The sequence below is a fragment of the Setaria viridis genome, chromosome 2 (genome assembly GCF_005286985.2).
Source record: "Setaria viridis chromosome 2, Setaria_viridis_v4.0, whole genome shotgun sequence".
Classification (NCBI taxonomy): domain Eukaryota; kingdom Viridiplantae; phylum Streptophyta; class Magnoliopsida; order Poales; family Poaceae; genus Setaria; species Setaria viridis.
Genome location: NC_048264.2, coordinates 32,069,877 through 32,096,598, shown reverse-complemented (window position 1 = coordinate 32,096,598; position 26,722 = coordinate 32,069,877). Strand labels below are relative to the sequence as shown.

The 26,722-nt window shown below is 45.3% G+C and overlaps 2 protein-coding genes across 2 annotated transcripts; both read right to left on the bottom strand.

Annotated features, from left to right (window-relative positions):
- Positions 1-6,101: 6,101 nt before the first annotated feature.
- LOC117843060 (alpha-amylase isozyme 3B) lies at positions 6,102-7,912 on the bottom strand. Its single transcript, XM_034723622.2, has 3 exons — positions 7,755-7,912; positions 6,698-7,636; positions 6,102-6,608 (listed from the first exon to the last, which is right to left on the bottom strand). Exons 1-3 carry the CDS (start codon positions 7,845-7,847, stop codon positions 6,327-6,329), a joined length of 1,314 nt encoding a protein of 437 aa, XP_034579513.1. The 5' UTR covers positions 7,848-7,912; the 3' UTR covers positions 6,102-6,326.
- A 3,329-nt stretch (positions 7,913-11,241) lies between these two features.
- LOC117843267 (alpha-amylase isozyme 3B-like) lies at positions 11,242-13,131 on the bottom strand. Its single transcript, XM_072292246.1, has 2 exons — positions 12,799-13,131; positions 11,242-12,710 (listed from the first exon to the last, which is right to left on the bottom strand). Exons 1-2 carry the CDS (start codon positions 12,989-12,991, stop codon positions 11,713-11,715), a joined length of 1,191 nt encoding a protein of 396 aa, XP_072148347.1. The 5' UTR covers positions 12,992-13,131; the 3' UTR covers positions 11,242-11,712.
- Positions 13,132-26,722: the final 13,591 nt, after the last annotated feature.

Genomic DNA, 26,722 nt, shown 5'->3' with positions numbered 1-26,722 from the left:
AGCAGCTCAGTGTCACAACACGAATCACTAGATGGAAAAGGAGAGAAGAGAGGGAGTTCGTGGGTGTCTCGCTTGTATCTTCGTGGACATCTCCAGGACTCTTTTATAGAGAAGACGGCCGCCCACTGCTAACCGTTTCTATTATAAAATTGCCCCACTAATTGGTAGTAGTAATTGCCCAGTTAACTTGACTATGTGTTTATCACCTCTAATGACTGTTGTCAAAAGATTACACACAAACGGTAAAAAGGTTACACCAACTTGGCTTGGACGCTCGCTGCGTCGCAGGTCACAAGTCACGCGGTTGGTTGCGTGAAAAGGAACGCGAATACGCGCGCGCGCGTGCGTTATATAACCTAAGCCCCATTCTCTCATTCAATTACGTATTCAGAGAAGTGAGAGTGCTGTCCTATTTAAGTTGGCTTCCACCAATTCAAACTAGCAGTATGGGACTATTGAATGCCACTGCACTCTTACATTGGGATTGCATTAAATGGGCCTCTCCATGGGCCATTTTTCCATCATTACAGTGAAGAAGGAACAAACTTTGCATTACACTGACAACTTGTGCCAAGTCATCAGGGCTGGAAAGGTTCATTACAATGAAGAAGGAACAAACTTTGCGTAGCCCAATAAATAGGCCTCAAACATTACGAATAGTTGTTGGTGTGTGTATTTGAAAAATAGATGTAATACAAGGACTAAGGTGTAAAATACCAAGAGTAAATAAATAGAGACAGAGAAAGATCGAGAGACAGATCGATCCAGAACTTTTCCCCATCTTCCTTTTCATGGCTGAGTCTCCTCTTCTTCCACAATCCCAAATCTCTACTACATCCACCCTTTAATCTTCAATATGGTATCAAGAGCGGGTTAATCCTTTGATCTTCCGTCCATGCCGTTGTCGTGGACTCGATTTCCTGTGTTGCCTCTCCGATTGTAGTTTCTTGTGGGTGAATTGAGCTGTTGCGGTAGCCGCCCGTCGTGCGGTCACTACTGCTACCCTCTAGATTGGAGAGGTTCGTTGCTCTGCTAGCCTACTGCTACTTGTTCTCTTCGTCATCCTGTTGTGCCCGCTGGTTCGGTGGCTTCCGGGTGGCTTCGCACTTGAGTGCCTATACGTGAGTACAAGCAAGCAACAACTCCCAGGTTGGAGTATTCACTCAAGTGGCACCAAGCTTCCAAGAAGGTGTTGCCAATTTGTTTTTTTTTTTGTCTCATTGTTGATAGTGCTGAACCGTTGTGAAACATGGGCAGTAGTGGAGAGAAGGAAAGTGATTCTAGCTTGGGGAATTATGTGAGATTCTAAACAAAATTATAGAACAACCTAAGGTAGTTTTAGAGGTTGTTGAATGTGCTCTTGAGCTGAATCCCATAAAGTTATAGGGACAAGAAAGCTATATGAGTTGGGCTCGACATGCTTGATTAATTTTGAGCTCTCATGGATATGAGAGGTTATTGATCTCTGATGAAGGTGATGTTAAGGGTGAAATGGATGCCCGGACTAAATAGATCAATGACAAAGTGGTTGTGTGGCTGTTGGGTAGTATGTAACCAGTAGTCAGAGAACATGCCGAAACTATGGCTAATGTAGCAGAAGTGTGGGGGTGCTCTATGGAATCAATTTGCAGGTAAATCTAACAAGATGCAAGCTGCTCGTATCATGCATGAGTTGTTGCATTTGAAGCAAGGCACAAAATCAGTGATTGAGTATCCTAGTGAAATGAAAAGACTATATAGAGAATTACATTATTATCATTCATTTGAGCCGATTGATCAGAAGGACATGGCTATTCATCATACATGGTTCGAATCATTTGTGAGCACACATTTTCTTGATGGTTTAAATCAAGAGTTTGACCTCTGCCGGCAGCTTATCTTCTCCAAGTCTAAATGGCCTACTCTTGATGAGATAATTTCCAGCATCATAGAAGAGGAAACCAGACTATCACATCCCAAAGTGGATGATAATAAAGCAGTTGATGCTAGGTCTGCCTTATCTATAAAGAAGAGCAGCACATCTATTTCCCGAGGGGACCAAGAAAGAAATAAAGTCATTTGTGATCATTGTGGTGATAAGGGGCACCCCATAGAGAGGTGCTTTAAATTGCATGGCTTTCCATCCAGCAAAGTGATTTGTGATCATTGTGGTGATAAGAGGCATACCATATTCCATCTAGCAAAGTGATTTTTAATCATTGTGGTGATAAGAGGCATATCATAGAGAAGTGTTTTAAGCGGCATGGTTTTCCATCTGGGTGGAAAAAAGGGGGGAAATCTCAACCGGGGGAGTTCGAGGTGCTAACTGGAATCGAGCTAATCATATTGCATCTGAAAAAGAGTTTCAAGTGAAAGATGCTCAAGCTCTTGAGAAATACAAATCCAAGCTCAAGCTCTTTGAAGACTTGTCTTCCACTCAAGGTTCCTCTACTAATTCCAGTTACCATGCTACTTCCCAAGGTATAAAATCTGTTCAAGCCTACAGACATAAATCTTGGATTATTGATTCTAGAGCTACTAACCATATGACAGGAGCATCCAATCTTTTCACTTCCAATACTCCTTGTTCAGGTAAGGATAAGGTGCGTGTAGCAGATGGATCCATGGTTCCTATAACAGGACGTGGATCCATCTGATGCACAAAACCCTATTCTTATCACCAGTTTTGCATGTTCCTGATTTTCCTATTAACTTATTATCGGTTAGCACTATCACAAAATCCCTCAATTGTAAAGGTTGGTTTGATCCTTCTCATTGTGCTTTTTAGGATCTAGGGATAGGGAAAATTCTTGGGACTGGGACCATGCATAATGGACTCTATTATCTCGATGAAGGGAGTGATGAAATTGCTTTTGCATCCAAGATGTATCTATGTCAAGAATTATTATTACTTCACCGCAGGCTTTGATACCCCTCTTTTACTGCTATGTTTCATAGTTATCCTTCACTTTTTAATGCATGTCCTAGGGAATCTCTAATATGTGATGCATGTGAGTTTGCTAAATATACAAGAGTTCCCTATCCTAGTTTGGGTCTAAGAAGTAATAAACCATTTGATGTGATTCATTCTGATGTTTAGGGACCATGTGAGGTACACTCTATTTCTAGACATAGATGGTTTGTGACTTTTATTGATGGATTTAGTAGGTATACTTGGCTTTATCTGTTGAAACACCAAAGTGATGTTTTTGTTGTTTTTAAATATTTGTATGCCCTCATTAAAAATAAGGTTGGCAATACTATTAAGGTCTTACGCTCAGACAATGGTACGGAGTACGTTAATGAGGAGTTTGAACAGTTCCTTATTTCTAATGGTATCGAAAATCAAACAACATGTGTTAACACTCCAGAGTAGAATGGTGATGCTGAACGGAAAAATAGGCATTTACTTGAGGTTGCTCGTTCTCTTATGTTTACAATGAATGTTCCTAAGTTTCTTTGGGGGAAGCAGTGAAGACTGCAACATATTTAATTAATCACATGCCTCTTCGAGTTCTTGATTATAAATCTTCTACTAAGTTACTTTTGAATTCGAATGAATTTGTTGTTGCTCCAAAGGTCTTTGGATGTGTTTGTTTTGTTCGCGACTACAGAAATGATGTCAGAAAACTTGACCCTCGTTCTATTAAATGTGTGTTTGTTGGTTACTCTCCTACTCAGAAAGGTTATCGTTGTTGGTATCCATCTGAACATCGTTTCTTTGTAAGTATGGATGTGACATTTCATGAATATGAACCTTATTATGAGCTAACCAATGATATTGGAATTACTCTTTCTCCACCTGAAGGAAACCAAGAGGGGGATAGTAACAATAAAGGTATCATATGGGCTCTGTTCTTGTTCCTCCTTCAGTTGGTTCCTATGGGGATAATTCGGTTCATAGTCAAGGGGAGCAAATTAATAACAATATTAAGAGTGGGGGTAATAATTCTTGCCATGGAGATATACAGAGTACTTTGCCTTCTCAAAATGAAGAGTCTCTTATGCATAAGGACTTAGGTACCAACTCACACTCTCTTAGTCCTAATGCTCCATCTACCATTCTAGAGCAAGGAGATAATCAAGTGTCTACTCAGCTTTCTCCTGAAAATGATCAACCAATAGCTCTAAGAAATCCAACAAGATCTTCCAATATTCCAGCACATATTACAGATTGTGTTGGTTACAAACATGACATTTCCAATTTCATTTCCTATGAGAGTTGTAGTCCATCCTTTTAGAGCTTTGTTGCCTCTCTAGATTCTGTATCCATACCCACAAACTAGAAATTAGCTAAAGAGGATCCTAAGTGGAAGGAGGCAATGCTGGAAGAGATGAGAGCTTTGGAGGAGAATAGAACTTGGGAGCTTGTGGATCTACCACTAGGTAAGCAACCTGTTGGGTGCAAGTGGGTTTTCACCATTAACATACACCTGAGGGGAAGGTTGAAAGGTACAAAGCCCGTCTTGTGGCAAAAGGATACACTCAAACTTATGGGATTGACTATGATGAGACCTTTGCACATGTTGCCAAGTTGAATTAAGTGAGAACGCTTATATCTTGTGTTGTCAACTTGGAATGGGATATATATCAGATGGATGTAAAAAGTGCTTTCCCTCATGGTGATCTACATGAGGAGGTATATATGCATATACCACTTGGTTTTGAAACAAGTCAAACGAAGGGAAAGGTGCTTCGTTTACATCGATCTCTATATGGACTGAAGCGATCTCCAAGGGCTTGGTTTGATCGTTTTAGACAATCAATGCTTAAAAGAGGCTATCTTCAAAGCAATGCTGATCATACACTATTCTATAAACATGGTACATATGAAATAGCAATCCTAATAGTGTATGTGGATGATATTGTGATTACCGGGGATGATTCTTCTGAGATTTCTAATCTGAAAAAGTATCTTACACAAGAATTTGAAGTAAAGGATTTAGGTCAATTGAAATATTTTGTTGGAATTGAAATCTCCCAAGGACCAAAGGGGGGTGTTTCTCTCACAAAGAAAATATATTTTGGATCTACTAAAGGAGACAGGTATGCTTGGATGTCATCCTGCAGCCACACCTATTGAGCAAAATCATCGCGTAAGTAAAGATGCAGGGACTCCCGTGGATCGAGAGCCATATCAAAGACTTGTTGGAAGGCTTATATATCTCTCTCACACTCATCCATATATTGCCTTTGCAGTAAGTGTTGTGAGCCAATTTATGCAGGATCCAAAATCTTCTCATATGGGTGTTGTTTATCGCATTTTTAGGTATCTTAATAGTTGTCCAGGGAGGGGACTGCTATACACTCACCAAGGAAATTTACAAGTTGAGTGTTACACTAATGCTGATTGGGCTGGATCTTTAGATGATAGACGTTCAACCTCTGGACATGGTACGTTTGTTGGAGGTAATCTAGTTGCTTGGCGAAGTAAGAAGCAGACTGTTGTAGCACGTTCTATTGCTGAGGCTGAATTTGGTGCTATGGCTCATGGTGTATGTGAGCTCTTATGGCTGCAAATCCTCTTCTTGACAAAGTTCAAATTCTTTAAGTACAACCCCTAATGCTATACTGTGATAACAAAGCAACTATTGATATTGCCAACAATCCGGTTCATCATGATAGAACTAAGCATATCGAGATCGATCGCCATTTTATTAAGGAGAAGTTGGATGGAGGAATAATTTGTTTGCCTTATGTAAAATCAGCTAGTCAAGTGGCAGACATTTTGACCAAAGGATTACCTCAAAAGATATTTTCTGCATTTTGTAGCAAGATGGGTCTATATGATATATTCGCCCCATCTTGAGCGAGAGTGTTGGTATGTGTATTTGAAAAATGGCAGACATTTTGACCAAAGGATTACCTCAAAAGATATTTTCTGCATTTTGTAGCAAGATGGGTCTAGATATATTCGCCCCATCTTGAGTGGGAGTGTTGGTATGTGTATTTGGAAAATAGATGTAATACAAGGACTAAGGTGTAAAATACCAAGAGCAAGTAGATAGAGGCAGAGAAGGATCGAGAGACAGATCGATCCAGAACTTTTCCCCATCTTCCTGAAATGGCTGAGTCTCCTCTTCTTCCCAATCCCAAATCTCTACTAGATCCACACTTTAATCTTCAATAGTTGCTTCATCATAATCATCTTTGTTTCCGTGTTTAAAGAGGTTACAGAAATTCCCAAATCAACGTAATGAATCCAAACATTATAATCTTCTTTTAATAAATAAATAGTTGCAAGAAGCATAGTACAATCATATTCAGGTTATTTAATGTCAATTAAATTCCTTTTCCAGGCTCAAATGGACCTGAAAAAATGAATACATTCAGGGATTCCGATGGGTCTAGTGGTGCCGCCCTGTTGGAACTCTCAGACCAGTCTTCTCCCAAACGCAGTAGTTGTTGCCATGGGCAATGGGGTGGAAGTCCGAGGGGATCAGGTTCCCAACATCGTACCGTGATCCGATCTTCACGATAACCTTGTCGTCGATCTTGGCAACGTAGAGATCCCCCTCAGCGGCAAGGATGTCCAGCTTGCTTCCGGCATGGATCCCGTTTCTTGACCTCACCGTAGACAGGGTGCTGATCTCCTGCTTGAGGTTCCAATCGAAAACATGGTCGTAGAACTGAATACATACAGAAAAGTGAGTGACACAGTCGTAGTTTGCCGGATCGAGCTTATTGTGGTGAACCGGTGATGCAGCTGAGGACTTACGATGCAGGGAGTTCCAGGGTGTGTGAGGATGTAGGCGTAGCCTTGCATGACCTTGTCGGAGGGGAAAGGCCATGAGTTCTGGGTGGAGCCTGTGTCGTGATTGTCGACGAAGGTGACCGCCTTCTCCGGCAACCAACCGATCATCCCGGGGGCCTTGCCACTGCCGTCCTTCATCCGCCACAGCTCGCCCTGGACGGCCGCCTGCAGCACGCCCTTGGTGGTGAAATCGAACGCCGCGGCAGGGCCGCCCACAGCCTGCGCCCAGTTCACCAGCTCCTGCCGATCTTTGTCCTGGATGCTGGACGGCTCGCCGTTGCCGTCGTACTGCAGGGAGCTCCATATCTCGGCGACGACGAAGGTTGGGGCGGTGTTGTCGACGTACACCTTGGCGACGGCGGCAGAGTAGCCCTTGGCGAAGTCGAGGCGCCAGCCGTCGAAGCCCAGATCGGTCTTGAGCCAGTTGAGCCAGTCGGAGAGCTCCTGTTGGACGCGCGGGTTGAGGTGGTCGATGTCGGGTGCAGCGCCGAAGTCAGCCCCGGTGTCGCGGTGGCCGCGGCCGTTGGAGTACTGAGTGTCGTCGCTGCAGATCATGTCAGGGCCCCAGTCAAGGCGGCTGTCCGGCGTGCCGCCCTCGAAGACGCAGTAGATGCCGCGGGTGTCCTTGTAGTCGGCGCAGCGGTGATTGATGACGATGTCGGCGACGCACTGGATGCCCTTGGCGTGGAACGCCGCGATGAGCGACTTGAGCTCGGCGTGGGTGCCGTACTTGGACGCGTCCAGGTCGTAGAGCCGGCCCGGCATGTACCCCTGCGGCGCCACCGAGTGCGACGGCGGCGGGAGCCAGACGTGCGTGGCCCCCGTCGCGGCGATGTCGTCCACCCGGCCCCGGAGGTAGTTGTACCATCCGCCTTGCTTCTTCCACGACTCCCAGTTGAACCCCTGCATATGCACCAAGCCAGCAACATCATTATTCAAGTTCAGAGCTCTGCTCGAAGCTCAAGATGGCGCGAAGTGCCAGTACGCAGAAGAGTAGCTGGGAGAAAGGGAGGACGCACACCTGGAAGAGGACCTGGGATTGGGCTAGCTGGGAGCCCAAGCCGAGCAACACGAGCATGAGGAGGCTGCACATGGCAGCCGAGTGCTTCGCCATCTCTGCTCGCTCGAGTGCCTGTGAGACTGAGACTTGTATACTTACCTGGCTGTGTGTGGAGCACCATGGCCGTGCATGGGAATTTATAGGATGGATCCGGCGGCCGTTTGGCCCAGTGGATCGTCAAATTGTGTAACGGATAAGCTCTGTTGCTTCAAACGAGAGCAACGGCATATCGTTGATGGGAAAAGTGCAAATGCTGCCGTGGCACATTAAAAACGGGATAAAAAGGTTCGTGACTGCGTGAGCCGTGAGTTATGAGTCGTATACACACCACACATGCTTGGGTCGCGTTTAGTGCCGGGACGCGGCGAACGAGTAGAAATTCTTTCTGCCAACAGCAATTGCTTGCTTGATTTTTAAATTCTATAAATGATTGGTCCATCTTTTTTATAAGGCGAGCACAGATTTTGTTTCTCAAACTTCGTACCTTTGATCAGGTTTTAACCTAAGAATTTGTATGTTGTGGAACAGAACTTTAGTGTCGTTGGTTCTTCATTTGAAACCACTTTCATTCCAATGATGTTAACAAGCATTGCTCGTGCAAATAGCACGGCTAGTGTTGTTTTAACTTTTTTAGAATTCCCTATCCAAGATACTACAGATTAAAATTGGTCAATACATAATTTATATTTTTCGTTAACAAATTGATCGAACACGGCTGCATATATCTTCTTTCCATGATTAGGCTTCCACGTACTATCTGCTAATTATTTTTAGTGTCCCTCAGTTTGTGCAAATACTAGAAATAATAGCAAAAAGGGGAAGGAAATAATAGCAAAAAAAGGGAAAGTGAAGGTTATATTTTACTTCAATTTGTACTACTACAGATCCCTCCTTCCATTGCTGGCGTCACTTAGTTTTCTTTCCATATTGCATTCCATATAGACTCTTATTTTTCTATTTTTAATATAAATTTGGCTATTATGATTTAGACTTTACATGAGTAATTTATTTATGTCTTTTTCCGTACAATACCTTGAAATCAACTACATATTGATATGCTTAGCTTTTTTCTACTAAAAGTATAGATATTTGTTTATATCCATTTGGCACATACTCTTATTCAGTTAATTCAATTTTGAAGCCAATTGAGCTAAACTGGTAATTTAATTCTGTTGTTTGCTTAGCTCACTAGGATCTTTGATTTTTTCTTAATTCATAATTTAATTCATCTATTATTTTTATACTTTTACAAAATCTTTTACTTCTAAAATTGTTTGGTAAAAATAATAGGAATGCCCATGGGACACCACATTCCATATTTTACTATCAAATGTGCATGTGCGTTGCGATGAGGGAAAAAAATTCCTGACACGTTTGTTGGCCAATATACATGGCCAAAACTCAGTTGACTCTGCCACCACGAAAGTAACACCACGGGCCACCAACATTCTTTAGTGCTGCCGAACCCAAAAGGCTAGCGTCACCATTCCTGATCACCGGCGCCTCCCCGTTACCCCTCCACTCGTGGACAGCTGGTCGTCGTCTATAGCATGCTCGCCTTGTTCGGTTGAAGCCTACTGCTCTCCTAATTGTGCGTGGCCCTGGAGTCTCCAGTCTCAGGCATATATTGCCCCACCGCATCAATTGGCCACTGGCCCAACTCCACATCTTGTTCTTCAAGTGCCTCACTCACGATGACACACCCATCGAGTTTATTGTCCAGATCAACTATGCGACTCTAGCTGGCTTGATGCAAGCCAACTCGAACTAATGGGTCGACATCGTCCAGCTCCTCAATTATGCCTAGGCTTTCCTCTCGATCCAATCAAGAACCAAAACACCAGCAATCCGGGCTAGTCAGTGTGCCTACTCACTTATGTTGATGATGCCAACAACACCATTGCTTGGATTTATTTGCTCACCATGAGGTGGTTGTCAAGGTGAGAGGTGCTAGAAATATGCGTTTAATTCTACCAGATATAAACATGAGGCATATTACGTAACTCATTGCTACTGCTATGTAACCCAATTCTAGATTCAAACACACAATCGTAGCCATTAACATACGAGTGCAGTGTCACTCGCACCGGGGAAAGCTATGGTCTGTTCAACCGTGATATAAACATTTGGCATAATATGTAACTCATTGCTACTACTATGTAACCCAATTTTAGATTCGTAACCATTAACATACGCATGTAACCGTATGCAAAAACAGCATATGCAAAGCAGACGTAACCACACAAAACATCATGTAACCCATGAAAGGTGTATAACCACTCTAGATCTTGTGTAACCTACAACTCTGTAAAAAACCAATCAGGGGACGTACATATCAGCGCTCCGTCCTCATGTAGACTCGCTACAGTGTTACACGATGCAGTGCAGATCGAAGATGAGGCAGCGCATAACGTAATCGATCGACTCGAGCGGTCACGCAGTTGCATTGCCTAGAAACCTTACTGCCGCACCTCATGCAGGCTTCCCGATGGCAATGGCTCGGAGATACCGCTCACCCTCCTCCTCCTTGGTACACGCCAAGGAGAAGAGCCGGCAAGATTCAGCAGCTCAGTGTCACAGCACAAATCACCAGATGGAAAAAGAGAGAAGAGAGGGAGTTCATGGGTGTCTCGCTTGTATCTTCCTGGACGTCTCCAAGACTCTTTTATAGAGAAGACAGCCGCCCACTACTGACCGTTTCTGTTATAAAATTTCCCCACTAATTGGAAGTAGTAATTGCCCAATTAACTTGGGATCAAGGCATTGACTGTGTGTTTATCACCTCTAATGACTGTTGTCAAAAGATTACACGCAAACGGCAAAATGGTTACGCCAACTTGGCTTGGCCGCTCACTGCGTCACAGGTCACAACTCACACGGTTAGTTGCACGAAAAGAAACGCTGCCAACTTTACAGTGTTGAAATTGTTTAAGTGCAAGCCCTTGATGCTATACTGTGACAACAAAGTAGCTATTGATATTGCCAACAATCTGGTTCATCATGATAGAACTATGCATATCGAGATCAATCGCCACTTTATTAAGCAGAAGTTGGATGCAGGAATAATTTGCTTGCCTTATGTAAAATCAGCTAGTCAAGTGGCAGACATTTTGATCAAAGAATTACCTCAAAAGATATTTTCTGCGTTTTGTAGCAAGATGGGTCTATATGATATATTCGCCCCATCTTGAGTGGGAGTGTTGGTGTGTGTATTTGAAAAATAGATGTAATACAAGGACTAAGGTGTAAAATACCAAGAGTAAATAGAGGCAGAGAAGGATCGAGAGACAGATCGATTCAGAACTTCTTCCCGTCTTCCTGTTCATGGCTGAGTCTCCTCTTCTTCCCGATCCCAAATCTCTACTAGATCCACCCTTTAATATTCAATAGTTGCTTCGTCATAATCATCTCTGTTTCCGTGTTTAAAGAGGTTACAAAAATTCCCAAATCAACGTAATACATCCAAACATTATAATCTTCATTTAATAAATAAATAGTTGAAAGAAGCATAGTACAATCATATTCAGGTTATTTAATCTCAATTAAATTCTTTTTCCAGGCTGAAATGGACCTGAAAAAATGAATATATTCAGGGATTCCGATGGGTCTTGTGGTGTCGCCCCGTTGGAACTCTCAGACCACTCTTCTCCCAATAGTTGTTGCCATGGGCAATGGGGTGGAAGTCCGAGGGATCAGGTTCCCAATATCGTACCCTGATCCGATCTTCACGATAACCTTGTCGTCGATCTTGGCAACGTAGAGATCCCCATCAGCGGCAAGGATGTCCAGCTTGCTTCCGGCATGGATCCCGTTTCTTGACCTCACCGTAGACAGGGTGCTGATCTCCTGCTTGAGGTTCCAATCGAAAACATGGTCGTAGAACTGAATACATACAGAAGAGTGAGTGACACAGGGTAGTTTACCGGATCGAGCTTATTGTGGTGAACCGGTGATGCAGCTGAGGACTTGCGATGCAGGGAGTTCCAGGGTGTGTGAGGATGTAGGCGTAGCCTTGCATGACCTTGTTGGAGGGGAAAGGCCATGAGTTCTGGGTGGAGCCTGTGTCGTGATTGTCGACGAAGGTGACCGCCTTCTCCGGCAACCAACCGATCATCCTGGGGGCCTTGCCATTGCCGTCCTTCATCCGCCACAACTCGCCCTGGACGGCCGCCTGCAGGACGCCCTTGGTGGTGAAGTCGAACGCCGGGGCAGGGCCGCCCACAGCCTGCACCCAGTTCACCAGCTCCTGCCGGTCTTTGTCCTGGATGCTGGACGGCTCGCCGTTGCCGTCGTACTTCAGGGAGCTCCATATCTCGGCGACGACGAAGGTTGGGGCGGTGTTGTCGACGTACACCTTGGCGACGGCGGCGGAGTAGCCCTTGGCGAAGTCGAGGCGCCAGCCGTCGAAGCCCAGATCGGTCTTGAGCCAGTTGAGCCAGTCGGAGAGCTCCTGTTGGACGCGCGGGTTGAGGTGGTCGATGTCGGGTGCAGCGCCGAAGTCAGCCCCGGTGTCGCGGTGGCCGCGGCCGTTGGAGTACTGCGTGTCGTCGCTGCAGATCTTGTCAGGGCCCCAGTCAAGGCGGCTGTCCGGCGTGCCGCCCTCGAAGACGCAGTAGATGCCGCGGCTGTCCTTGGAGTCGGCGCAGCGGTGATTGATGACGATGTCGGCGACGCACTGGATGCCCTTGGCGTGGAACGCCGCGATGAGCGACTTGAGCTCGGCGTGGGTGCCGTACTTGGACGCGTCCAGGTCGTAGAGCCGGCCCGGGCGCCCGGCATGTACCCGTGCGGCGCCACCGAGTGCGACGGCGGCGGGAGCCAGACGTGCGTGGCCCCGGTAGCGGCGATGTCGTCCACCCGGCCCCGGAGGTAGTTGTACCACCCGCCTTGTTTCGTCCATGACTCCCAACTGAACCCCTGCATAACCAGCAACATAATTTAGATTCAGAGCTCTGCTCGAAGCTCAAGATGGAGTGAAGTAGCTTGAAAAGAGGAGGATGCATACCTGGAAGAGGACCTGGGATTGGGCGAGCTGGGAGCCCAAGCCGAGCAACACGAGCACGAGTAGGCTGCACATGGCAGCCAAGGGCTTGGCCATCTGCCCAAGCGCAAGTGCCTGCAACTCTGTCTAACTCTAGCTTTGCTGGTGTGCCAAGATGCAGGAGACACTTGTACTTTGGCTGTGTGTGGAGCACCATGCCCGTGCATGGGAATTTATAGGTCGGATCCGGCGGTCGTTTGGCTCCGGCAAATTGTTATGACGGATAAGCTCCGTTGCTTCAAACGAGAGGAACGGCATATCGTTGATGCGAAAAGGGCAGCTGCCATCGTGGCGCATTAAAAACGGGATAAAAAGGCGCGTGATGTATGAGCTACTAGTCGGGCAACATGCATGGATGGGGTCGCGTGTGCAGCGCAGGGACGCGGCGAACGAGTATGGGTGGTCAGTCAAGGTACGCCCCTTTTTGGTTGGGTGCTTAGTTCGTTTGGGTCTCTTTCGTCATGGCTCGAAAGAATTCGCTGCAGACGAGTAGACGTCGATTGTTCTTTTGGCTGTTTCATCGATGGATCACGGAGTTGTACGTTGTGTCGATGTCTCAATTCAAACTGTTGATATTGTTGTTTGTTGTTATGTCTACCATGGATTTGTTTTTCTTTTTAATATGATCAACAACTTTTCTGCCCGATTTATTTAAAAAAATAATCAAGGTGAAAGATTAAATGTAGATAAGACTTGAACTTTTCTTTTTTAGTAAGGGAATAAGACATGAACTTGAAGCATGCCGAGCTGGACCAGGATAAGCATTATCCTTCGAGTTTACTGCTCGTTGGCATTTGTGCCGCTTCAGCTGGGCTGGGATTGGCCGAAATCACTGATCGGGCCCATCTGGTGAGTCCTAGGCCTAGTTGAATTGGGCTTTGTTGCTATTTCAATTTATCTGAGCCATTAAAGCCCAACTCTGTGAACCAGTCATTTTAAACCACCAAAACCGTTTACCTAATTGCCCTAAATAAAACGTTTGCCTAATTACTCCCTCCGCTCCGTAAGTCATTTTTTGCTTTGCTGGATACGTAGTTTTCGACCCAGGTGCATAGCAAAACTGTATGTTTTAAAAATCAAAACGATTTATAATTTTAAACAGAGGGAAACAGTTAAATACAAAAGGTACAATTCAAGTTAGATTATATACTCCATATATTTCAAATTGAAAGTTATTTTAACTTTTCTAATTACATAATCAAAATTACATACAATTTGGTGAAGGGGGAGTATGTAGGCTCCATGGATATTGGTCATCAAGAGATTATGCTACTATCGTGGTTTATCATGACTATTCCCCCTTTCCAAATTCTAGGTTGTTTTAACTTTTTCTATATACATAATTTTTGTTATGAATCTAAATATAGAATATTTCTAGATATATAGAAAAAAACTATCTATCTAGAAAAGTCAAAATGAACTATAATTTGAAACGGATGAAGTATGCAACAAGTATCATGCATGATTTTCTTGACACATATCACAGAGTATAAAGAGAAGAGAGAATAAAACTCTATTTTTATCGAGATACACATTAGACATGATATCCAAAACTAGAATATTTTTTTATCCATTCCCAATGCACAAATACAAAATAATTAATTGTCTTAAGTGGTTTAGGAAAACAATATGATACACTATGTTGCATGATTTGTTCTAACACATTTATTTAGTGATATCTTAGAGACATGGAGTTTTGAATATACCTAAGTACTTCCTCCATTTTCTTATGATAGGGTTTTCATCTTGGCATAATGACCGAGGAAAACAACCTTGCTTAAGTATCTCTCATTTACTCCCGTCATTTTCTTAAGTATCTCTCATTTACTCCCGTCATCAGAGAGTCCTCGTGAAAACAAGCGATCCTTGAAGGAGTACAATGCATTGAGAACAGCTTCATAATATATATTGTACTAATGAGAATTGCAACATGGCAGCATATTAATAGGTTCTATATATGAGACGGCGTGGAGCTACGTGCGTGATGATTATACCACCTCAAAATTTTAGGCATCATGACATCCACTCCGCTCGAGTCTCCTTGAAATCCTAACCAGACATGCAATGTAGCACACAAATGCACAGTACGGAGTACTAAACATCTACGTCCTATTTGTTTAGACATCTACGTCCTATTTGTTTGAGTTTCTGAGCAGCTTCTCAGCGTGAAAAGTCGAAAGTGTAAACAAACATCGAACTTCTTGTGCAACTTTCAAAAAATCAAAAGCCAAAAAAACTGAGTTTATATGGAACACTAAAAAAACTTAGTTTCCTGAGCTTTTCATAGATTTCTAAACCCGAAATGCTAAAAATATCTTTTAAAAACTATTGTTGGCTTTTCCGAGACAAAAGCCAACAGCTTTTTAGAAAACCTCCGAAAACTCAAACAAATAGGCCCTAAGACACTGCAAGGTGCTGCTAGCTCTTGCATTGGTCGAGATGACAAGGACACAAGAAGAAGATATTTGGTTCACTGGATAATTAACTACTCCAGACCTATTTTGCTTTGGCACAATGACCAAGGAGAAGGACCTTGCTTATCATCTAATTAATCACTTCATCCAATTTTTCGTGAAGACTCACATCATCATATGTATGTACCAGTTATTTTTCTAGAGAAGTTACTTTGCGCAGGAACTGAAAAGTTATTTGTACGGTGTTAGACTTGAGATGGCAACTCAAATAGAACTATCAAAACAGAAAATTTCAATTTTGAAAATAGGTCTATCAAAAAATGGAGGGAGTAGTTCCATACAGCGGGGCTACGTGACGTTACATTGGACCGGGCTGCTCCCGGTGCAGTGGCAATGGATGGGTATAAGGTTTAGGATATCATTAAACAGATGTGTTTAGAACTCATACCAGTCCCCTTCATATCAGCTGCAGGCACACGATTAATGTGACGTGCTGGTTGCTTGCCCTACGATCATCAGAGACAATTGTATATCTCACTACTCCGATTACTTTCTGTTTTGTGTGCTGTTCTTGCGCTGGCCGGTGTGTTGGTGTCGTCTCTCGTTATTGTTAGGCCGTGTAGGCTCCACTCTTTCTTTGGAACCAGCCACTTGGCCGCCTTTGCACCCGGCACCATTCTGTTCCAAAAACCGATTCCAACTAACACAACAACTTCACCGCACTGACAGCAATGGCCATTACACATTTTCCGTGCCAACTGCCAACCCAAGGATTTTGCGATCAATCACCGGATCACATGCCCTCACGGTGCGTCGTCGTGGAAAGCAGCCTCGCCTCGCCTCCCCACCGTTTCGACCTGGCGCGCCACCGTACCGCGCATCGAAACGAGCACCTGCCGGCCGCTCGGCAGCCGGCACACGGGGCGCCACGGCGCGCCGGTGAAGATCCCTGTCAGGCGGGCGCACGCCGGATCTCCGCGCCACCCGCGCCTCGGGATTCCTCGTGATGGCGACTCGACGTCGAGGATCGCGGGCGGGGCGCGAGTCCCAACCATTCAAAGGCAGATCGCCATGAGGGGCCAGGGCGCCTGCTACGTGTGGCACGCGAGTGCAGCTCCCGATCGCAGGGCTCCATTTGTCCTCACGAAGCCGTCGGCACTTGGCAGTAATGTTCTAGTTACAAGCTTACGATGCAATGCTATGCGATGGTAGCGATGACGGTGACCATAGGCGACAGAACGAGAGCGAGCTCCAGCTCCCATTCCGAGCAGTAGCTATAGCTCTAGTAGGGTGAATCTTTCCTAGCCCGTGGAAGACCACGAGGCTCCGACGACGAAAAGGAGATGCCAAGACGTACCGAGGCAGAAGAAAACTTCGCGAGAGCTGGCGAGCTAAGCCGTACGACCGGGCCACGCAGATGATCTCTAGAAAACGCTGCTCCGGCCAGCAACGGCGGCGACAGGACAACGATTATTCGATCGATCAGAACAGTGTCCCTTTCGGGATCCGGAAATCAGCGTAGCGGCCCTTTGTTGGATGATTCGATGGGCGCTGTGGTTATCTGCTCATCTGCCATAATCTCCCTCATCATCTTCTCCTCCGTTCCATCTCTTTTGCGTCCTTGGCTCGTCGCTTTTCGATCGGTTGTCAAATTCAGACATGGATGTGCCACTTCGGATATCGTTGTCTAGGTCCAGGCGCGCGGGCGTGACATGAAGAATACTAAAAACCTGCTGACGTTTCGTCGTCGATCGCTTTATCCGGGGATCAGCAATGTTGGTTCGCCATCACCGATCGATCGCGCATTTCCGTGATTCGTGGTGCCGCGCGTTGGCGCGTAGCGGCATTGGTCTCTTGCTTTGCGCAACTACTAAGAGCACGCTAGAGATAGAGAAAGGAGGGACTGACAGCACAGCTATATATGTCCACTACATTGTACTGCTGTTTTCATGCAGGACATGCTCATCCTCATTATCAGGCCTTTAAACCAAGCTGGAGGCTTATTAGTTCGGAATCGGATCAACCTAAGAAGCACAGCACAAGTACACCCGCTGCATCATTCTCCTCTTTCACCACCGTCGTATGACATGCCTGTTATACTTGGAAGAAGCTACGCGGCGCAAGTTTAGTAGTCCGTCCTCTGGGTGTCCGGTCCGATAGCCTCGCCGGGCGGCCACTTGCTCGTCGCCGGGTCGAGGCGCGCGGGATCCACACAATCATAGAGCATATTCGATTCTCACGTCGCGTCACTCGCCACGCACCGGTGGAGCGCAGCGTTAACATCCAGCAGCACTGGCCGGGCGGGAGGGCGGGCACGAATTCCAGCTTCTCCGGAGGCCGCCAACGGGAGCTGGCCACCGCAGGCCCGGCGACTAGGACGTGCAGGGCCATAGCTTTGGCAGCCATGGTGCCGTTCGGCACCTCGGTCCCAAACCGGGCCACGTCTCTGCAGGCGACCACACGGCCGGCCGGTTCCCTCAAAAGTCTCTCGCACGCCGGATTTTTATTCCCTGCATATCTCTCTAGCTCTATCCATCCACGAGAGCCTACCTAGCTAGTGTGTTTCTACTTTTGGTCAGCTTTTGAGAGTCCCGCGAAAGCTGGACGTGTCCGTATATGGAAATGCCAGGCTCACAAATATCCCTGTAGCCATACGGCCGTGGCGGAAGGCCGGGGTCCCCGCGAGTCCGCGACACTGCGTCGATGGAGCGCGGCGGGGAGATTGATAGGGTATCCGTATCACATGTGTGTATGTGTGCGCACGCACGCAGTGTGGAAGCGGGAGATGCACGCATCTATTTTTTGGGCGATGCAGGATCGTGGATCGCGTGATGGAGGGGATGGATATGATGTGGATTTGGTCGCCGAGCCGCCTCCACACAGGGCGCCATGGTCGTGTACGAACCGGAGCCACTCGTGCGGCGTCGCTACAGCTGGACACAGTGTGACGTCTTTCTTGTAAGGACCCTTCGTGAGATGAAGAAGATACTTATTAGGACTCGACGAGCTTATCGCAAGAGATAAGGGGCAATGTAGGGTTTAGGTTTCAGTTCCACAGAACCACAGCTTATTAAAAGGGTCTGTTTTTTAGATAAAGAAAAAAAGGTTGCGGCTGCATCCTCTATGGAGGAATCAGAGCCAACAATTCTTATATATAGTTACAGCCATGGAAGCTGCCAACATCACCCATGATTGAAACAAAATAATGGAAGGTTAAAAAAGGGTCTCTATTGCTGGTGATAGGTTAGCCGTCTTCATCGTCCTTACCCCGAGCTACGGATAAGCCTGTAGAATATAGTCAAATGTTGAGTAAACAGCCATGGTGATGAAAACGCTTTTCCACAGTCTTGATTGATATGATTGAGAGCGCCATATGAGGAGATCTTGCAACATAGAAAAATATTTTCAGAAAAAAAAACAGCATCATGTTAAAAAATTATGAGTGCATCCAAAGAGTGAAAGGTAAGGCGACTCTTCATCTAAGCCATTCCATCTTTCAACCACTTAAGACAAGGTGTTAGCCACGAAAACTCCAAAAAGTACAGGCCATTACATTTTTTATGCTAGTTAGCATTTTGTGTCTTCAGTTGTGCGGTGGATAACTGGAAGGATTAGAGCTTTGGCCACTCCCATACTGTTGGAATATATGGGCTTGGCCCAATTTCTAATAATTAAATTAAAAGAATTAAAGCTCACTAATAAATGTTTGGGAGTTACAAAGTGGTTAATCCCACATGATAAATCGAGGAGAATCTCAACCAACTTAAAGGTGGCGGGACTGTTGGTACACCCTATGTGAAGTTGGAAAAAGAGATTGGCGTGCCACACGCACGCTCGCCGAGGTTGTGGTTGTGGCCATCGTGCGGTGCGACATCATGCGGGTGCGGTGCGACGTGATGCCGTTGAATGCAGTCATCAACTGGCGATTTCATTCCAATGAAATGTTGAACCTCGCCTACTGATGGACATCCTGCTCGGGATAGGCAGGCAATAAGGTTTTTGAAGAGCGTTTGACGTGATTGCTCGCTCCCTGTACGGCTTCATCTACGTCCAACTGAACGACTACTTCTCGAGGGACTGCATTGCGTACATCTTCCTGCAACAACTTTGTACGGCTACACCGATTGAGGTCAACCGAATAGCATGACTATTCCAGTTGATAGCAGTGCATCCGGTGCTTCCGGCACCGGCCCTGCCCCTGGGTACATCCTGAACATCTTCTGGTTCCTTTTGTTCTTGTTTATTAGAAGATTAAACTTGAACACTTGCACATATTATATTATCACTGAATCACTCAATATATTCATGATAATATTTTACTTGTTTAATTTTAAAATTAAAATGTACCAAAATATGCCTAAATTTCTAACACATACATCTCTAGTTTCACTTTTCTCGAGATGAGCAAAGTCCAAAGCAGGAAGGGGGAGTAAATAAGATGTGTGTTTTTTTCATGTTCTCCCTTCATTACTAATAAAGTTCCAAGAGTTTATATTTCAAATCGTTGTAGGAATTTTGGACAGAAAAGGCAAAAAAGAAACAAAATAGTAGGACCAGCGGTGCAATCTCATAGCCCGGACGGCTCCACTTGGAGTTACCTACCTCAAATGTTGGTTTCTCACCAACCATAAACCACCTCACCTCCTTAACCACCAACCTAGGAAGTGAGCCAAGAGGGTGTGCAGCTAACCCAACCCAAATCAAGGGATGGCCGATGCTATGCTCCACTAGCCAGCCTACATAGGGGTGCTCCCCATCTCTACCGCCTCTCTACACCCTATATAAGGAGCAACACTACGCCATTTTCAAACATGGTGAAGAAGAAGAATACAAGTGACATGCTCATCACATAGAAAATAGTTTTGGTGAGTGAGAATAAGAGGTATAAGTATATGTGAAGGAGGCGGAGATGTCGGCTCTTCTTCTACCTTCTGTCTTGGATGCTCCACTGAGAGTAGAGACCTCATCCTTTAGACAGGTGGCATGAAGATATTATTTAAATAAATAAAGCATGATAAATTCTTTGTTTAATGGTGGTTTCTCTACCTTACATCGTGTGAGAGTTAAGGTGATAATTTTGAGTGTATACATGGTGTATCTAGGACTTAAGAATTATCTAGGTTTGCAACAAGTAAGACCTCAGATGTGCCGTAGGTAGCAGATGGTGGCAGCTCTATCTTTCCCTTGGAATCAACAACATTAGAACTAGTTAACAGTGCTTGAGTTGCAGTCTTTGCTTTCATTCCCTCTTCGTCCCTATTTGAACAAATCCGTTGTGCCTCCGAAGTAAGCATAAGTAGAGAATAAGCTTAATAGTTATCTATGTATCAAGTAAGTCGCATGAAGCCTAGGTCAAAAGATCATCTCGTGCCATAGAAATATTCTCTCTAATCATTGTTTTTCTAAAACAAATATCCGCATATGCCATTATAAAAGTACTCTAAAGTAACCCTCAAAATCTATGTCAAACTTAGTCAAATATGTCATTATACAAAATAACCTAAAGTAACCTCTAATTTTTATTTAAATTACCCACCAATGTCATTATATAAAATTATTTAAAATAACTCTCTAAATTTGCATCTAAATTACTTATTGCATCCATCATTATTAAAATAACATAAAGTAACCATGCATCAAGATTAACTACATCTACCATCTTAAAAATATCCCATGCTACATTCTAAACTAACTAATCCTGCCATTGTTAATGTAGAAAAATACTATCTTAAGGTATATATGCATGATGTGTGCAAGACCATATAGACCATGTATGTATGGATGGAAGAGGTTATGATATTTTCATGTTACACACATAGTCCAAACTAACTTTTTTTTCATGAATACTCAGGAGAGCTGCGCATCATTGTATTAATAGGTAGAAAGAATGTTTACAACGACGCTCGCCGAAGGAGCATTTGATTTTCATGGCACGTTTTACATGAGGGTTGTGATTACATGAATGAAACGACCTGGAATAGAACCAGACGAGTTCCTAAAGAAGGGTGCTACGGCGTGCACAAGCTCTCCAGGGCCGTGTTGCCGGCGAGGATCCAAAGATCAGCTCCTGCTTTGATTTTGGATAGAAGCTCCTGGGTCGTTGATGTATCATCTCTGAAGACCCGGCTTAGCCCAAACTAACTGTTTAGTTAAACACATATAGAGATTTGCACCAGGTGCAAAGTGAAAAACACTACGAATATTGATGAAATGTATATAGAGTAGTTGTACTATAATATTTGTCAAATGAGAGTAAGCAAGGTAAATAATTTTAATTATTAGTGATGAGGAAAAATAGTTCATGAATTTCTCATACTTATGTCTCTAAAACTGTAAAAGAGCACGGATATATGGACTAGTGTAAACTACTCTATAAAGAGCAATTAAATTTACAAATCTTGATCATTATCCACTTTAGCAGCTAGAATATATACACATAGCATAGAAGTATAGAGCAGGCGATGGTGTGGCACGCGAGTTAGGTTCCACGTTCTCTTTTTGCATGCTTCCACTAGGTACATATACATGTCACATTCCTTATTATAATTAAGCAGATGTGTAGTTCAGGTAGAGAGAGAGTAATTCGGTTGCTCATTCCTTAGCTAGGCGTAACGTCCATTCGGCGGTTTAGCTGGGAAGGACACTTGTGTGTGTTGCCGACCTTGTCAAGACACTGATTGTAACTCTGCCATTGCCTAGTTAATAAAGCTGATCTCCTTTACCCGCAAAAAAATTAAGCAGATGTATTACACCCTTAAGAGCTATGTGTTCGTGTGCTCATCGGTACTAAATCTACTGAAATTTCAATTTACGCTTTGGCAGGCTATGGTGATTTAGTACTTTTGCCCAAATGCACTACAATGCATCGTTCTTGAAGACCTAACCGCGTCGGTTGTGTTGTGCCTGGCTTGCCTGCAGCATAATAATCTTCCATACTATCCGTGCATCGACAAGCATGCACAGAGTGATCCGTACCAACTTGCAAAGAGGTCGGTGCCCGATGGATCCCGATCCCTGATCCTGAACATGATCAATCCCCATCACGTCCCCGCCATTGTCAACTTGCACGGTTGCCGCGCGCGCCATCACCGCCTGGCGAGCACACAAGGTGCTCGAAAAAGGTCTATTTCGGAGCCATATATACGTGGCCCCCGCCGCGACCGGGACACGGCCGGCCGGCGCCCGCGGGCGGGAGCTCGGGGACGGCGACGGGGAGGCCCAGCCGGCGGTCCTCCAGGCACCGACATGGGCCAGCGTGCCGCCGTCGTCGCGCGTGCTGACGCCATCCCCCGCGGCACGGTCGGTGGACCGTAGCGCCGCGGCGGCCACTGCTCCCGCCTCCCGGCGCTCGCACGCGGCTGCAAGTTGCGCGCACCGTGGATATCGCTCTAGGCGCCGGGGCCCAGGCGGATCGGCCGATCAGGTGATCCGCGCGCGTTGCGCGTCAGCCATGCCGCGTTCTGACGTGACGGCTTCTGGTGTTGTCGCGGTCGTTCATGTGCCCGCGCGCGGGGACGGCTTGGTTGGGTGATCCGAGACGCCTGCCGGGGAGCGCGCGATAGCTAGCCGATAGGTGCCATGGCGATCACGGCGTCCACGGCCGGCGCACGCACGCCGCGAGCGCGCGAGGTGTGGCCAGGATACCGCCTTCCCGCAATAAATTCCGAGAGACCCACGGCGGCCGGTTCTAGAGCGTCAGAGCGACCTCAAGCTTATAGCGGCGTCCGACCGAGCGGATCTCCGCGACAGCGACGTCCACCGGCGGGGCACCACCGCTGGCCCCAGGGGCGGCGCGGGCGCAAAAATCCAAGCCATTGTGCGTGTTGGCCATTGCACTAGCTACACGGATGTGCACTGGTGAAAGGATCACCTCGAGCTCGATCACGTCGATCAACGTTTGGAGGCGGCTTGCGTACACATGACGGGAATTGATCGGAATATCATCACAGTTAGCCGTGCCGCGTCCAAATCTCAGGTACTGTGCACTGAGCTTTCCGGAGAAAGGCGTTACTGTAAGCCAAGTCGGGGTCCCAGAGTGATCTTGATCAATCCATAGCTTAGTCAAAAAGATTAACACTACCGTGGTTTCCTATCTACTCTACTAACAGGCCGGCAGAAGTATTGGCCTAGAAGAGTTCAATCCTTGGAACGGACACCTTAATTAGAGGTGGGCATCCATCTGAAACCAGTTTTAGGGCCTCAGAGCAGCCATGATCCTGGATTTGCATTTGGAGACTAGTTAGTTGTTCTTCCTTCCACATCTTTCGCTTTTCAGGATTAAAAGCCTTAGTCAGATTTGTCTAATAAAAACTGTGGCAAATCTCTAGACATCCTTCAGAAAGCTTTAGTCAGGTCAAGCGGTTTCTTCACCACGCGATGAAAGAAATTCTTTCCTGAATCAATGCCGTACATACTTTCAAAACTTATTTTTGATAGGAGCTAGCTGCGCATAAATGATGCTTGCTTGGGTCTTGTGGTGGATGTCTGAGACACGTCCGCTATAACGGAAGAATCATGCAGGGCAGGGATACATCATACACAGATCGAGCAGGAAAATAACGCGTTGCTGCTCGTCTTCCACAAATGTAACTGTTGCACTACAAATGAACTATGATGGGGAATGCATGGTAATTATCTGACCCTATAGGCTGTACTGCTGTAGTCAGCTGCTCAAGTCGCACCAGACCAGAGTTCCAGAGCACGTACGCCAAGAGAAGAAACACCAGAGATACAATAGCTGTTATATATGCTACTCACCTCTAGATGCTACCATCTTCTTCCTCGTCAGCGATGCAGCCATAGGAAACCGGAGATACAAATAGTAAGTATCTCAATCTGAAAAGTCATTCGCAGATATGCATTGAGTTGTACAGTACAATTATCAACGTCGTCATCAGATGTTACAAATCTATGGTTTTCTCGAAACAGTATGCACTACGCATGGCTTCTCTCCGAAGCCATCTACAAACGGAAGCCACTGGTATGTTCTTGAACGACGTTTGTCTCTTCGCCGCCATGAAAACGATCATCCGCAATGGCATGCACCTCGACGCTCCTGAACCCCCCAGGCCCCAGATCATATCGATGACACCCAGAGGGCGTGCGTGCACAGTTTCGAGTCAATTTCGCAACGCATACATGCACGTCACTGGCAGTCGCCAGGCGCCACTGGGTTTCGTCTCGCAAGTCGCGAGCTGTTCACGTCCTGGAACAGCGGCCGCGGCAGGAGCCGGCGGTGTCGACGGCCGCGCGGGGAGGCAACCCTGCAGTTCCCGGCCGTGCGCTGCGGGGGGGCGCAAGGGCGCGGCCGCCCGGAACCGTCTCGAAGCCCGTCCGACCTGGCCGCGACGTCGACCCAAAGCACACGCCGGATTCGCCGCGGCTGGAACTCTCGGGAGCCACCACCTGGCCGACCCCGATCTCGCGCGGATACGCGCGGCCCGTGCCGCTGACGCGTGAGCCCCGCGGCTGGATGGCCCTGCCGGTGGGGGCTTTTTGCTCGTCCTCATGATTGGCGGGCCCCCGCCCGGCGGAGACCACACGACAGGCACAGCTGGCGCCGGGCCGGCACCGGCGGGGAGGCAGGGACGCCGGGCGCATGCTATGATGCACGGCCGGTGCTCCCGTGTCACGTGCTGCTTGGCCGTCCGTTCTGGCGCGGACGGCCCGCCCCGGGTGGAGCCGGATCGGCCAGCGGGGGCCCGGTGCAGGCGGTGGACTTTGGCCTTATTTTTTCAAATTAGGAGTGGCAAAGTTTGTATTTTGTTATAAATGCACAATTGTAGCATTTCGTTTGTATTTGTGAATTATTGTCCAAACATTGACTAATTAGGCTCAAAAGATTTATCTCGCAAAGTGCAATAAAACTGTGCAATTAGTTTTTAATTTCGTCTACATTTATTACTCCATGCATGTACCGCAAGTTTGATATGATGGAAAATTTTCTTTTTGCATAGTGCTAAAGTTGGGCAAAAGAGGGGAACTAAACAAGACCTTTGTCAAACAATGTGACACCGCTGGATTACAGCGATTGAAAACTGAATTTTGTATAGTAGGACTGAATGCATTTAAAGTGAACCATTTAGTAGATTTCAATCTTTTTATTTGCTACTAAAGTTGACTTGCACATATACACTCATACGCACACATGTACTCTCTCCGCTGCTGAATGTAAGACATTTTACTATTTTGCTTAAGTCCTTGTTTTTCTAATTTTGACAAAAACTATGAAAAATATATTAACATATATACCATAAAAAATTCACTACCAACATATACTTTGTTGTGAATTTAAGGAACTAATTCGATGTTGAAGAGATATTGATTTGTTTTTCAATAAATTTGGTTAAAATTAGAAAAGTTTGATATAGGCTAAAACTAGAACGTCTTGTGTTTTGGAAATGAGGGGAGTACATTCTACCACACATCTAGATAAGACTGGAGAGCTAGAAGTACTGGTTTTGGGACTCTAATCTAGTGAGCATGTTCCAATTATGCTCCATTGTTACTCCATAATGCACTTATACATTTTAATGCAGAATTTTAATTCATCCTTTTATCAAAAGCTATGTGCTATATCTTATTCAATATAAAAGCATTTTTTTTGGCGACCAGTGTTTTTGTACGGACATATAACTCGGCCATTTGTATAGTTCAAAATAAGTGGTCTAGGATATCCTTGGTGGCTCACAGAAAATAATTCTTATTTTTATTTTGTGAGGCCTATTATTACTATGAAGGCACATGACCAATTGAATGGTGGATGAAATAACCGTTATGTCTCATGGAAATAAAATAAAAGAGATAAGTTGGTGTGAATATCAGATAAAGTTAGTGTGGATATCAAACAGCGAACGTGGTGGGTCGTGCTAAGGACGATAGATGGTCTCCAATATCAACTATTTTTCTCTGTCAAAAAATGTAAAAGAAATATATAATTCAAAATAAGTGATCTAGGATATTCTTGGTATGTTGCTCTGAGAAAAAAAATCTTATTTTCATTTTGTGAGGCTTATTATTGTTATGAGGGCACATGACCAAATGAATGGTGGATGAAATAACTGATTTGTCTCTTGGAAATAAAAGAAAAGAGATAAGTTGGTGTGAATATCAAATAAAGTTAGTGTGGACATCAAACAACAAACATGCTGTGTCGAGCTAAAAACATTCGATGCTTTGGATGACATACCATCTCCAATATCAACTTTTATTATTTTCTTTGCCAAAAATGTAAAAGAAATATAATTACTATATGAACATATGTTCCAACAAGTAAGTCAGCATCTTTATTAAGTGATCAATCTAATGCATTTTTTTTCTATGCTATAGTAGTCAAAGTAAAATAGTTTGAGTGATTTTGTAAACATCATATATATATTTACGAACAGATGAAGCAGTGGGAACACAAGTAACATGTCATCTCAAATTTGTGCTTCCCATGCTTAAGCAGGACTTATCCACCCGCATGCAGGTTT